Consider the following 15,153-nt stretch of genomic DNA (forward strand, 5'->3'; position numbering starts at 1 on the left):
AGGTTTTTCTGCCCACTAGGAGAGGAGGTGAGGATGTACAACAAAGGGAGGCTGCTGTTGGCAGTCCAGGCTCTTCTCTGTGTATGTGCAGAAGTGAGAGGTAGAGAGCCTGGAAGATGGGGGGACTGCAGGAGAAAGAAAGGGTCTTACAGCAAAGGCAGGTAAATGGCAGTTTGGGGAAATATATTTTTTTTCCTTTTCTGCCACAGGTTCCCTGTCTGATGTAGGTAGGTCAATTAAAGTAAATTTTCTCTATGGGGTCCTTAAAGGAGCATTGCTCATCCTCCACATACTTGGGCTGACAGTAATACCAACAGTGCCAAGTGAAGTGAGGCACACTGGAGATGATGCTGTACTTTTGAGGAGAAAGCAAGGATAATACATTTTCAGACGTGAAGGCCAAAGCACTGTACCTGCTGCTCTCCAGGTCTGAACCACAGCCGTATCACTAACAACTAGTTTCACTTAAAAGAAAGACAGACTAATTCATTACCGTTTAGAAGTAGATTCAAATACAATAAAGCATGTTTGGGTGGGCTGGGTGAATACTGATTAAAGGGAATTTTAAAATTCCCACCAAACTAGGTATCAAATCACAAATGATTCACTGATCAAGGGAATGTTTTGTGCAAAAAATACTCTGTGGAGAGGACTGAGTTGAATTTTGGAATAAAATCCACCACTCACAGCCCACATACAAGGCCAGTTAAACAACCTGCTGTACAAGACAGAGGGCTCTGACAGACACTGCCTTGGCAGAGCTCGTCTATGTGAGCAGATACCGCTACAAGTCCCCTAAAAGCAGTTAGGGGAGAGCTGATAACAAGGGAAGTTATCACCAAGGGACACTGAGGAACAGCTCAGAGAAAGACCAAGAACACCACACACACAGAAACTCCTTCCTTTTTTTCGATTCCTTCAGTATTAAGAAAATAGGACTTTGCACAAAGTTATCTGTAAATGGAACAAGCCTCACAAGGTATCGATCAACAATTTCCCAGGAGAGAAGCAATTCGCAAGACCGCAACATTCGCTGATAGCTGGAACCGAAAGGAGCTAACAGTCACGTCGAGTACCACCCAGTTTTCCAAAGAGAAAACCTAAGTTCATATTCCCTTCGAGTTAAGATACCAGGGATGACAGAAGGTACTGGAGAAATCAAGCGGTTAAGAAGGGTTACAGCGAGCTCAGAAACGACCGAGTACACTCTAACACGGGAACGAAAAACTCTGAAACAGGGATGGAGGGAGCAGCTGGAGGCTTCCTGGAGAGAACGCGGTAACTTGCACACAGGCAGCCAGAAAGCATCTGGATACTCCGGACCCCTCGGTTGGTGCCCGGGGCGGTCGCCCGGGGAGAGCCCCTGCGCCAGCGCTGACCGCCGCGGGCACCGGCCGCTCCTGCCTCCCGGTACGCACCGCCGCTCCCGGCCGGACAGACCCCGGGACAAGTTGAAACAGCTGCCATCCGGCTGCAAAAATGCACAGAAAAAGATTATGTTGGGGGGAGGCGGGACCCCGACACTAAAATTTAAAGCACCGCTGGGCATTCGTCTGGCTTTGCAGAGATCTCGCGTGGGAGGGGCGGATAACAGGTGGGTGAGCGCAGAGATGGAGAGACGGGGGGATTACTTTAAAAAAACCCCAACAAACAAACAAAAAAACCCCAGCCAAAACAACCCAAGCGCAGCCTCCTACCGGGGCTGCAGCCTGCAGGTAACCGCAGGGCTGGGGGGCAACCAGAAACCTCCCGAAGCGGCGGGACGGGGAGCGGCGGCGGAGCTCGCCGGGTGCCCGCTGGGCTTTGGGAGGGCAGCGGGATGCCGAGGCGGCTCCCGGCCCGCCGGGAAGCGGGGTGACGTGGGGAGGGCTCCCGCCGCGTCCAGGTGAGCCCGGGGCCGGTCCCGCGGCGCGGTGCCGGGCGGCGGCGGGGTACCGGGGAGCGCTTCGCAGGGGCCACCTGTCCGCCACCGCCGTGCTTGCAAACTTCTCCGGGAGTTGCAGCCCGCCCGCTCCTTTACCGGCTTTGCAAGGGTCGCGGTACTCCATCAGCTCCTCCGCCGGCTCCGGTTCCCCCGTCGTTAAGGCGAGTCCCCATCCGCCCGTCCCCGCGGCGGGCAGAAGCAGCAGCAGCGATAGCAGCAAACGGCGAAACGAGGCGGCCCCGCGGCCCATCGCGGCGGAGAGGGCGGCACGGCTGCCCGGGCTGCGGGCACTGCGCGGCGCCAGCAGCCCCGCCGCGGCGGCAGGCGGAGGGGGCGCCGCCGCTGTCACTCAAGACACGGGCAGCCAATCATGTCTGCGCCCGCGCTTCTGCCCCGCCCCAGACGGACCCCCTTAGCCCCGCGGCGCGGGGGACCCGTGCTCCGGGGGTCTGTCGGGGGCGGGGGAGATGCGCGTCCCCCCCTTCCATCTCATCCGCTTTTTTAGCAGTGCCGGCAGGGAAAGGGCAGATGCCCAAAGCCCCCCCCCATCTCAGCGGGTGCTGAAGAGGCGCCTCGCAAGGGCCGGCCCGGTTGCTTTTGCGTGGGAATCCAACCCGGGTTGCCGAGGCTGCAGCAACAGTTAACGGGTCGCTCAGCTGGTCTTCACACCGCTCAGGAGACCCGGTGGTGGGGAGGCTCCTTGGGGGAAGGGGGGGCGGGGGATCGTGGAGTGAACAATCTCCCTGTGCCCCAACTCTTTATACTTAGGGAGGTTTAGACTGGACATCAGGAAAAAATTTTTCACAGAAAGAGCGGTCAGAGAGTGGAATAGGCTGCCCAGGGAGGTGATGGAGTCACCGTCCCTGGATGTGTTTAAGGGTTGTTTGGATGAGATGTTGGGGGATATGGTGTAGGGGAGAACTTTGTAGAGTAGGGCTGATGGTTGGACTCGATGATCCCAAGGGTCTTTTCCAACCTGAATGATTCTGTAATTCTTTGCTCCTTCAGCTGTGTACTTCCAAGCTCCTACAGCAAGTGTTTCCCGTTAGGAGCAGTGTTTCCCATTAGAGCACCGGCTCCAAACCTTCCCTTCACTCCAACAGATGGTGGCTTGCCACCAGCTCACCATAAATTTGTCACTTCTATTCTACAGCAACAAATGATACCTGAGCATAAAAAGGCACAACAAAGATTTGGGCATCTCCTCAGCGGCAATGCAGGTGTCCTGGTTTCGGCTGAGATAGAGCTAATTTTTCTTCTTAGTATCTAGAATAGTGCTGTGTTTCAGATTCAGTATGGGATTTGGTATGAAAAGAATGTTGATAATACGCTGATGTTTTCATTTGCTAAGAAATCGAGGACTTTTCGACTTCCTCTGTCCTTCTAGTGTGCAGATGCACAAGAAGCTGAGAGGTAGCACAGCCAGAGCACCAGACCCAAATTGGCCAATGAAATATTCCATAACATGTAACATCATGTTCAGTACATAAATGAGGGTTAACTGGGAAGCAGGGGCTCTTGCTTCCAGGATTGCAGTTTTTGAAATCTTCTTTTCTCTGGGATTGCTAGCCAGGAACAGGCTAGGCATCACTTGGCAGGTGGTGAGCAATCACATTGTGCATTACCCATTTTTATTTTCTATTATTATTACTATTATCATTAGTCTAGTTTATTTCAATTATTAAACTGTTTTTATCTCAGCCTACAGGTCTCCTTACCTTTTACCCCTTATGTTCTCTTCCCACACCCCCTGGGGGGGGGGGGGGGGGGGGGGGGGATGAGTGAGCGGCTCCGTAGTGCTTGGCTGCTGGCCGGGTTTAAACCTCAACAGCCGGCTACTGCAGACTGTTCCTGCCCCTCCCCTCCTCCCCCCATTTAATATTGGCTTCCCAGAAAAGATAAAAGTCAGGAAGTTAATATCCTCTCCAAACCTTCAGGGAGGCCAAAAAGGCTGCATCAAATCCTGGCATGAAGACCATGGTCAAAAGCTCTGCTGATCAAATGCGCTAGAGTTTTCTACAGCCGGTGAAAAGCCCATTGGGTAAAGACAAACAGCTGGCTGGCAAGCATGGAGGAGACTCCTTCCTGCAGGAAGGGTATGCTGGCACAAGTTACCCACTTTCCAGCCCAAACATCATGTTCTCCACCTATCTTCTGTAACACAGCACTGAGGAGACATGGCCCACATAGCTACCGGGGGGGAGAGGTCAAGAAAGATAAAAAAACAGTGTCATGTAAACAACTGCCAGCAAGGTACAAGATGTTACAGTAAAGGCACTCAAAAAAATTTTATAGTATGTTTTTGTGCGTGATGGATGCAACCCCACCCTCAGCATGAGAAATACCCCAAGGAAAACTTCTAACACCAGCGTTTTTCTGTCTAATCTGCATTTTCTGGGGGCTATAATCAAGGCAATGGCAGTCAAGTATCCACCAACACCTCAGAATCTTTCTTGTTGACTTTTGAACTGGGATGAGAGATGGAGCAAACTGGCCATTTATTTCTGTGGCCCAACCGCTGCAGCTGGTCCATGCTAATGCCCAAGACCTGCATTCAGCCTTTAACATCAGTGGTTCTGGCGATAGTGAGCAGAAGACACACTGTGTTTCCTCTACTTTGTGCTTCCAAGCAGGTCCCAGAGGATCAGAGGAGAAACCTGAAGGACTGGGATCAGCAGGTGGGGCAATCTGGGTCACCCATGAGGGAAAGTCCCAGACTATTCCAGGTGCCGTCACTCACAGGGTAGGAAGAGAAAACATGCATAGGAAAGGTCTCAGATTTTCACTGGAAGAGTGAAATACCCCTTTGCTGTACCAGTCTTGGCAAAATGAGGTGAAAACAGGAATAACAAAACCACATTTCAATGGACAAGTCAAGGTTGTCACTAGGATTTACTGCTAATGCAGTAAATAGCAAAACAGCTGCCTTGTCATTGCTTTCCCTGAGGATGCTCATTCCAAACTCTCCACCCTTCTGATGGTCACCAAACTGGGGCTGTAACACCAAATCCACCTGTTGAGGGCAAGCCTGGAGGATACAGGCACCTTGAGCAGGAGGCCTAAGTGAGTACCAAACTTGTGAAGGTTTTAAGTGCAGCTGACCCATCCATTGATGGAGTGTCCTGAACAGAAACGATGAAAGGAATGGTAATTTTGGAAACCAGTCTAGCACTTGAAGCCTCGTGGGCATAGAAGCATCTTGCTCTCACCATTTTAGCATAAGATTACCAGGGGCTTTAGGTATAACTCTGGAAGACCTGAGTCAAGACCAGCATGGCGGACAGAGGAAAAGACAATAGCCCTCTTCAAATATGTAAAGGAAGAACAAGTATCAGCTGGACCATTGAAGGCTTAGGTTTCAGGCAAGCTGTCTAGCAGTAAAACAGGGAAGCAGATTGCCGTGAAGAACCAAGGGAGTTTCCATCACTGTAGGTTTTTGAAGAGGAATGTAGACTAACACCCATCAGAATAAAGTTAGTAAGGTGACTAGATCCAAGAGAGTAATGACTGCTACCTGGTGTTTTGATCGGTTCATGTCATCTTGATTAGCAGGTGCCACATCAGTGCAAATAAGGAATATAAAAAGCCCTGTGAAAGTCTCTTTTTCATCTGAGCTGTTAAAACAGTGGTTTCACACTGGCAGTGCAGCTCATGATACCAACAGTTAACTATCTGAAAACAATCTATAACCATTGCTGTCAAAGGCAGCCTTTTCCTTTGCAGAATCCCCTCCTGCCCAACACATGCAAACAAAATCCACCATCTTTTCAAGCCTCGCTGAGCAAGAGTGCACACAATTCTTTCTGAACAGCATCTGTGAGCAAAGCTACGTGGGATCTACTTAATGCTGATGTAGTATCTCTGCACACAACATGTCCCAAGGCCAAAACTCACACATACAAGTTTGTTAGTTCTTCCACAAGATCTGCTTCTTCCCTCTTGTCAACACTTGTGTCCATCAAATCTTCTAATAAAATAACTGAGGCACCACTCCCTTGGAGCCTGTCCCACTGCTGACTTCTCAGCTGTCTCCAGGTTTACAAGCAGAGATTTCTTTTCCTGGTCTTGGCTCCCCAAACATGCCAAGATAATTCTTCCTCCATGTACATCACCACTACAAGAGGCAGATGGAGCCCTGGAGAGCTGGAGCACGACCTTCTGAAACCAGAGCATTCTCTCCTCTTCCTCCTGCATTTCCAGTAGCCCTCATTTCTGCTTGAACTTATTTCATTGCTTCCTTTTTTGGTACGAAACAACCCCTGCTGCAGGTGTAACCGGATGTGCCACACATCACTTCCTATAGACACCACTGGGTGCTCTGCAGAGCCATCATCATCCCTTTGCTTCATGACACTCTATCAAAGGCTCATTTACTCTGTTGGTATCATTACAGGCTTCCCGCCCTGATGAAGCCTGCTCACTTTCCCCACCTCCTCTCGCCCATTTTCTCCATCTGGTTTTATCTAACAGCCTATTGCTCTCAACTCCCCTTATCACTCCTGGAGTTGACCCCCCTTAGGGAATCCCTTCTTCTTCAGCTTGACCACTGTCATTGACAAATCCAGGTGATAAAATGGATATTGACCCCTGCTCTCTCTTCCTTACATCACTCATTTTATTTGCTCCTGCAGTAGGTTGGGAGTGAGTCACTTTTTTTATCAAGTTTATTGCATTACTTCCTAGGAAATACCTGTTGTAAGTTTAAATGATTCACTACCCAAAAGTAATCATTAAAGGTGTTAACACTTGTGCTTAAATATGTTCCAGGGGCTCTGAAACCTGCTGTACAGAATACTCACTGCAGCCACAGGCACATTCACCGGTGCATCAACAATCCAACATACATCAAACAGCATAGCCCTGTTATACACAAGCAGTCACACTTTGGGAAGATAGAAGCAAGTAACCCATGGTTAGAAAAATCATTTTTGTTCAACAAAGTAGCAGCAGACAGGATTTTAAGTCATCCCATCTAAAAAAAAGCACCAAACATTTTCCCCATCATTACTGCAATCCTTGAACTGTGTGAGGAAAAACAAGCTACTTCTGGGGTGTTTCTGAGCTGTAGTCAGGGACAAGCTGTGGGAGGCAGGGAGAGAAATGTGTCTTATCTGGAAGTACGAATTTTGGCTTGACCACTGGTTCCCAAGCTGAGGCATGTCAAACTCATGTTTCATTACTTCTCTTAAAATCCCATTTTCAGGGTTCATACAGGAGTCAGTTGTTCTTGGAAAGCATTGAGCAAAGCTGATGGGTTTGGTGATCTCTGCTGCAAGGTTAAGCAGGAGGGCATGGGATCTGTCAGTTCAAAATTCTGACAGGTGGATCCGCTGGTCTTTCCAAAGTATTTTTTTGCCATAGGAAAAAATTCTGCCTTATTTTTTCCCTCTTTCCACAGAGGGATGGACCTGGGAAAGTAAAAACATTTCTCCAAGCCTCTGCTGTGAGATGAAGATAGGATAGTTGCATTTACCTGTTCACCCTCAGGCATCCTTTACAGAGGCTGGTAGCATATGCTACCCGAGTTTAGGCTGTTTCACAGCAGCGCATAGACTTTAATGAATCTCTCAAAAAAGCAGAGATGCTGCTTCACAGAGCATTGCCTTAGAGATGTTTCCCAATTACAGTTTCTGCACAGGATTTCTATACATAGATTTATCTGTAGTAACGTCTTCAAACCACACAGCTGGCTATAACACAGAAGATGTAGGTATTTCCTTTTGTTAGGCAAGCTATTCTTTAAACCAGGTTCATCTTAAATGTCACTCTTTAGATCGTTAAAAACAGTTATAGTAACTTCCTTTTTCATTATTTATTTTGCTATACATAAAAGTGGTACATTTCAGATTCAGACAAAGGTGGGTATTTGATCACTTTCTGGCAGCAAGTTAAACAGAAAAAAAAAAATTCTCAACAAAAATCAACTTTCAGCTAAGCAATTAAAATCACTAAAAATGTTTCTGCAGAGTCCAAATGAGGAACTTAAGTAACCCAATAGCATCTCTTCAACACTTTATTATAGAACTCTCCATTCTTGCAGACAAATGGGTGTCTGTCTCTGTAAAACTATCACATGCCTCTTTAAAACAAACAGTAGGCAATGCTTACCAATTCACCTGTCAACTTCTGGCCAGACATTAGAAGGGAAATGAGGACAAATCCTCATTCCCCATCCTTGTAGCTACTCCTCTGTAGCAAAGCAAGAAAAGTCTCACCCTAAGCTAATAACATAATTCATTTTTCTCAGTCCAGTAGAGTGATATGGCCAAAGGAAGACTAGTGTTTCAGTTTAAAAATAGCATTAAATGAACTCAAAGCAAGCATTAAAACTCTAGTAGCCCAGAAAACCACCATGCCTTGTCTAGTGGTCTAACACATCACACAACTTGCAAATTCCCAAGACAAATCTTTGGGAAATAAGAACGAAGAGCCACAAAAACTTCCTTGAGTTCAGTGTCACATTATGTTCTCAGCCATGTTTGGAAGTTTCTCAGAAATAGTTACTATAGCTCTCAAAATTTTTTAAAAACCAAGTAAAAGCTTGCAACACACAGTGTTCAGAAAAAAAAAATAATTCAGTGTGGTGACTAACTGTAGCATGCTTTTCTAGGTTTGTCAGCTTATTAGATGAAAATACTAGACTGGACTTTTTGGTCTAGACCCAGCATAGCATTTCAAGTTTACAGGGCTTAGGTCTGTGCTTTGGTGAGCTGGAATCTATCAAGGTTAACTACTACATCATACAGGTAAGCATGTCTCACAATATTAGAAGAGAAAAACCTAAAATAACAGTTCTGTAAAAACAGGTATTCTGTTTCTTGCACGTAAAACTCCCAATTCTAAAAATGTTTGGATTTTCTGGAATGTTGTAGTCATGTGATGCCAACTGAAGGATAAGTATGAACTTGTATAGTTATGTTTTGGAATGCTTGAAGGAGATCATCTTCCTTGAATGTGAGGGAAGCTCCTATGGGCTTGGTTTTCATAAGTAAGGAAGCCTTGGCATGGTAGAACCCCCAGAGACATTCAACATATTGTTCTGTATTGTATTACTAGGAACTGGTGAGAAAGTTAACCTATCAACAAGACAAAAATGCTGGTAGCAACATCACCTCTCTTGCTCATGAGAGATCAATCTTTGGTTTATTGCAAAAGCCTTGCACCATATTGAATACACAGATGAAAACAAAAAGACCGTAACTGGTATGTGGCTCAGGGCAACAATACAGTAACAGCAAACTTGTCTCCAGAGGCCTGCATTTGAAATAGGTTAGTCCACCAGATAAAACAACTTTTTCTTATCCTTTTCCCAACTGAGTTTCTAACCTGTAAAGTGATTCTTTCCAAGAACTACTTGAATTTACTGGAACTGCACAAAGCCTTCCAGATTCATGGGTTCTCCCATCTCCCCTGCCCCCCCCCCCCCCCCCCCTCATGCCACAGCCAAAAAACTGAAGTAAAATTTCAGAACCACATAACTAGTTATAGAATTAAATACTGTAACAGCCCCTTCCACAACTGAAAAAGCACCTCCTGGATAAAACTGAGAGCAATGTGAGGAATTACTTGCAGAACTTGCATGCAGATGCCTCCTCAGAATTTCTCACTGAAGCTATTTAGCAAAATGCAAGTGTTCCTTCACAAGGCTTTGCAAAACAAATGGCACTAAAACTTTTTTTTTTTTTTTAAAAGATGCTCCTGAAGAATGGAAGCCATGTATGTGCTGCTTCAAAATTTTTAAGTGTGGCTTTGTTCTAGCAGAAGTCCAACAATAGCCATGGCTTTTGTGACTTCAGTGCTAACCCTGGTAAGACTGCTTTAGAGAACAGCAGTGCTAATAGCCATTGCATTAGTACATTAGGTAGAAAAGATCCAAGGGATCCAAAAATCGAATCCTTCTCCAACCTACAGCTCCAACTCAAAATGAACCACAAGCTGCAGAGTTAAGAATCAATTCAAGATAAGAGGACCCCTCAACTCTAGCTTCAACTATTCAAGTTCACTTGTCCACAGACTGGAGATTTGTTTTTTTCCTGAGCTTATGCTTTTCAGACACATTCCAGTAGAGAAATAGCTGATGCAGTCAGTTAGTAATTTTGCTGTCTTCAGTGAAGCTGTGTATATATACTTCATTGGACAAATTTGGCTAGATGGTGGTGATGCTGAACCCAGAGCAAAATGTTTCATTTGTGTTACCTCTGCAGTAATGACAGTGATAAGAATGTGTATCAATTTTACCCAGTTTTAGCATCAAAAGTGTAAAAAGTATTTGTTTTTTAGTTTTTTTAACCAGAAACTTGTTAAAGAAACACACCTAGACTAGCACACAGAACACAATTTAATCGTGTGCCGTTTACATAGTTTGGAATGTAATTCTGGAGAGGAATTAACAGACACTGTTGCTTCAAAATATTGAGATATCAAAAAGAGAGCAAAATGTTTATTTGCAGTCTCCATTATCTCCAATCCAGCGTTCACCACTTTTCATACATGAAGTACCAGAGATGCTTTCTATATTCACTCTGCCTCAACTGAAAAGATTTACAATTGTATTTATCTAAAACACGTGATCAAGATTGGCTATTGCTACACAACTATTTATTCCGTTCTCTGGCCTCCGTACCAGAAGTGGGAAGAGAAGCACTGAATGGCCAGCTGAAGACTCACCAAAAGGCTGAATTCAAGAACCAGAAATCCTAAGAAACAACCATGGAAAGAGGAGTGTTGGCTGTAAGATCTATAATTCTTCCATAAAAGAGGAAGGACTACATCATCTAAGCAGAGCTTCCAAATTCTATTAAGCAAGATGGTTCCAGCTATAACCACAGCTTCAGGGGAGGGGCAAATAGCCTTGCCCCAAAGAGCAACCATAAAGACAAGCTATTGAAAACTAGTCACATTTTGCACTCATTCAGAAACCAAGGGGAAGGGGGGAAACAAAGCAAACGCCCAACTTACTCACGTGCTAGGGTGGAAGTAAAAAAATGTCTATTATTTGAACACGGTACTTCTCCAGAGGAGTGTGCTTGCAGAAACAAAAGCAATGCCTGTGCAGTAAGTATCTTTTCAATGTCACTTCAAAAAGCTATACAGTCCTATCTGGATATGCGAAAGCTAATAATGCCAGAGGATAGAGAAAGCAAGTAGGCAGCCCACCGCTCTGTGGCATTAAAAAAATGATTAAATGAAATTCACAAACCATTTAGTGACATTTCTGATAGACTAATCACATAGCAGTGCTCTAAATAGAGAAAGAGACCCATTATCAAAATATTCCCTTTAAAAAACTTGTATCTCGGCGGAGTAATTCATGTGTTTATTGTGTGGTGATAATGGCTTCACTTCAGATTTAGAAGAACATGGATGAAAAGAGGGCTTCCCACACCTGTATGCACTAGCAAGAACTAGTACAAAACCCTTTCTTTGCTCCAAGTCTCCATGTTTTGGAAAAAAGGAAAACTAACTGTTAACCCAGTTTATAAGTTCATCTTAAAATCAGCCTGTACTTTAAAAAAGAAAAATTATCTTCTGTTAAACAGCAGTGTTCAGCTACAGACACCAACCATTCATTTGAAGCAAAACTTAATTATTTTCTGACAGACTGGTTAAGACTGGCCAGGGAAATCAGAGCTGAAAGCTCAAACACTTTTCAGAAGCCATGTACAGCAGGACGCATTGCTTCTCACTATTACCTATCAGTCCGGTGCTCCCAACCTCCTACACAACCCTGCCAAAGCACGGTTGTTTCTCATTGTTGCTACTGCACGATCAGTGCTTTTTATATAGAGACAATACAGTGCTAATCAATACAAATACTGTGCTCATTTTTTAAATTCAGGAAGTTGCCTTCTCCATGGCAGGTGCTCTATTTCAGACAGCCACGCTGATGAAAACATCCCTATGTGGCAGATGCCTGAAAAAAAAAATCATCAAGCCAACTGGCTCTCAAATCTGTCACAAACACATTCAGGATATTTCTAGCTAAATACAGTGCATAATTAACAGTCATCTTAGAAAGACTTAACCTTTATTTGCTCATTTATTTCAGTCCACGCTTACCCCCACTTTTCTCAGTACACTAGGTGGATCACAAAACAGATTTCTCCACAAACAGTTCAGCCAAGAAGAATCTTTTTGGGCTGGTCATCCACTTTGGAGCTGTATTGTACAATACAGTTGTAAGCAAATTCTGAATTTAAAGCATGGGGTTTTGATATTTGAAAACCACACTAATATTGTATACAGAAACTGGCATTCAGAAGTATTGCCTTTTCAAACATTTTCAACTGCAAACTCATCTATTTTCACAATTAGAACATTTTTGTCTGAAAAGTTTATTTTAGTTTTCTGAACACTCTAAAGCAACTGTGCTTTTGATGTTACACAAGTGTCCAGATAGGATTAACAAAAATTAAAATGCTCTAAATTACAAATTTAATTCCTGTAAGAGCTTGAGAAAGGAAACAGAACAGAAAAGCATGACATACACACATCGTGAAGAAACCCCAACTTTTCATGCAATGGCAGGCAAGATGTAAAAAGCCACCCAAATTCACACATTTTTACACCGAATCATCAGAAAAGTACTCTGTAGTAAATCTGTACATCCAAATACATTTGGGATCTACACCTAAGTTACATTATTTAATGTTATATACACTTATTACCCCTTGTATAATGTCTAAAGGAAAATCTTCATTTAAACCCAAACCAAAAAAAAAAAGCAAGACTAACTTGGAAAAAAGGAGAATCACTTTAGACATTCAGTTAAAATGTTGGTTTTGTTTTAATCTAGACCTCAGAGTGTTTATTAAAAAACAAACAATCCTCTTCATTTAACATTTTGCTTTCTAACTGTACAGTAAATTGCATTGCAGAGAACACATCCCGTCTTCAGACTGTATTTTCTTTGGATGGATTTAAGATGTAGCTGGATATTACTTTAAAGATAAATAAAGGGAAGTTGGTCCAACTAGAACAATAGCTGATATATTACATGCATATGGGTTTTTTATATATTTTAAATTATTTTTTAAACAAATGAGTGTAGGGTATAGTTGATATCGCAAATAAACCAAAAAGCACCTGTAGTCAAAGTATAAAACATACCTCCTATCCTGGCAATGGCAGTAAAAATCAGAAGAGTAATCTTTCTGGAACAGCATTTTTACATAATTTAGAAATGTTAAGTACCAGGAAGACTACTAATCAAGCAGTTTTAGCAGCCAAGTTTCCCTCTTTTTATTGAATGGAACAAATGCTTTAAATAAACCGTTTGTCCTCTTCACTGAAGAGAGCTAGTCTATTCATCTTTAATGAGCTAGGTTTTTTGTTTTTTGTTTTGGGGAAGATTAGCCACGTACTGTAGTAATGCCTACTGCATATAATCCAAGCATTTGCTGTGAACAGTTGGAGAAAGCAGTCAGTAAGAACCTAGGATCAATGAAATAGATGTTACTTTAAGCCATCCACAAAATGGAGACCCATATAGTGCCCAGTGTTAAAACCCAAATCTCTTCTCGCGCTTTTTGTTGTGCAAGTTCATCCCCATGAAAACAGGAACTGATCCATAGTTCAATTTTCTTATTTCCTTAGTCAATTTTCACATTAGTGTAGATTTTACGAACAAAGGCACTTGTTCCCATGTAACCAATAGCTCCTGCAAAACAAACCGAAAACACTGAGTGTTAGAGCTGATCATCAAAATAAGCCAGCAATATAAAACACATATTTAAACAGAGAAAGTCACATAAAGTATGCGCTCTGCACACAGAAAATGATTTACCTGCAATTCTCAAATTCTAATTATCCATGCTCCCAATGAACGTCTGGCAAGAACTCCCTTAAGTCTAGCAATCTAAATCCATTAAGCCATCTTACCAAGAGGCCATGCTCACTTGGCCCCGATAAATATAGCAACCCCCCACTGCTGCCAATAACTGGGTCCCTTTTTCTGAGCAGAGGGTAAAAAACATACAATCACCCACTCTGCAGGGAAGGTGGATGGGAGGGCGGGTTTTTATTATAAGTTACATGCCTTCTGGATGAGTGTTTTATTGGCAGATGGCTTTTTCCTTCCCACAAGGCACAAATAATAATAGATCCCCATCCCAGGAGTCTTAAACTCCAAGGAGGTCTGTACAAAGAGATTAAACTAGTAGCAGTTAGTAGTTAAAGGAAATTGCAACCTGTGGTTTTCGTATTAGTAAGAGTCATGAGCAGAGTATGCATTGTCACAGCCACAACAAAAGAACAGGTCACTGGGTTTCTGATAGGGGCAACAGTTTGTGCGAAACCCAAAATACTACAGGACTAAAGACATCTAGAAAAAACAAAAAGAAATGCACTGGTCCAAGACCTCGTCTCGGAAAGAGATTCAGCAACCTACCTGGTCAAACCCAGAACTTCAGGTTTGCCAGGCTCAGTAAATACTGTTGTCTTACAATACCCAAAGGGAATACCTTTACCTCTTCCAAGCAAAATGAGAGCAAATCAATCTTGTGGAAGTCAGTTTGGCTAATCGTTACGTTAGAAGTGAAGTTGAAAATCAAGCAAGAATTGCAGACAACTGCTATCAGATTGCCAGAATAACAAATCATAAAATATTGGAAGAAAAGAACAGAGAAATCAGAGCCTGTAACTCACTACAGAGAACTCCTAACATCAAATGTTTGGATGCTCAGTAGAGAACAGAAAAGATATTTTTGCTTACCTGAAACAATACAGAAAAGCCCAGAACAAAGCATAAAACAACATTTTTGGTGATCTGGGATGCACCAGACTTGCACAAGATGTGTTATATAAGAAAGCCTAACCAACGCTAAGTCTTCTGCCAAGACTTCATTTTCCAAAAAAAACATAAAGTTGGTTTTGCCTTTAGAAATTAAGGTCATACAGACCTGCTGCTAGCATTGCTGACCAGAGTTATTCAGAACCTGGACAGTTCTTTAAGTCCTGGGAACTGACTGGATAATTCATGAGGTCAGCCACTGAGCTAACAAAATTTTGGCTTAGACCCCCAAAAGCCCCACATTCATATCTAATCAGGAAATCTGCATAAGGCAAACCTGATGCATCGTCCCAATGCTATCGGAGTGGTAAAGAGCATGTGGAGTCAGCCTCTGTGCTGCACAGCATTTCAAACTGTATAAATATCATGACAACCCTTCCACTGGCCAACAAATGAGGGATTTGGACAAAACAGAGTTTGAATAAAACAAATACAGCAG

At 43.6% G+C, this 15,153-nt stretch overlaps 2 protein-coding genes across 2 annotated transcripts in view; both read right to left on the minus strand.

Annotated features, from left to right (window-relative positions):
- TLL2 (tolloid like 2) overlaps positions 1–2,174 on the minus strand; it is a 98,966-nt gene extending 96,792 nt beyond the window's left edge. The window contains exon 1 of the mRNA XM_074908324.1: positions 2,021–2,174. Within this exon, the coding sequence (XP_074764425.1) occupies positions 2,021–2,174 (154 nt within the window). The remainder of the gene's footprint in view (positions 1–2,020) is intronic.
- A 9,758-nt stretch (positions 2,175–11,932) lies between these two features.
- TM9SF3 (transmembrane 9 superfamily member 3) overlaps positions 11,933–15,153 on the minus strand; it is a 51,579-nt gene continuing 48,358 nt past the window's right edge. The window contains exon 15 of the mRNA XM_074907304.1: positions 11,933–13,583. Within this exon, the coding sequence (XP_074763405.1) occupies positions 13,516–13,583 (68 nt within the window). The 3' untranslated portion in view covers positions 11,933–13,515. The remainder of the gene's footprint in view (positions 13,584–15,153) is intronic.

The sequence above is a fragment of the Athene noctua genome, chromosome 5, assembly GCF_965140245.1.
Source record: "Athene noctua chromosome 5, bAthNoc1.hap1.1, whole genome shotgun sequence".
NCBI classification, from domain to species: Eukaryota; Metazoa; Chordata; class Aves; order Strigiformes; family Strigidae; genus Athene; species Athene noctua.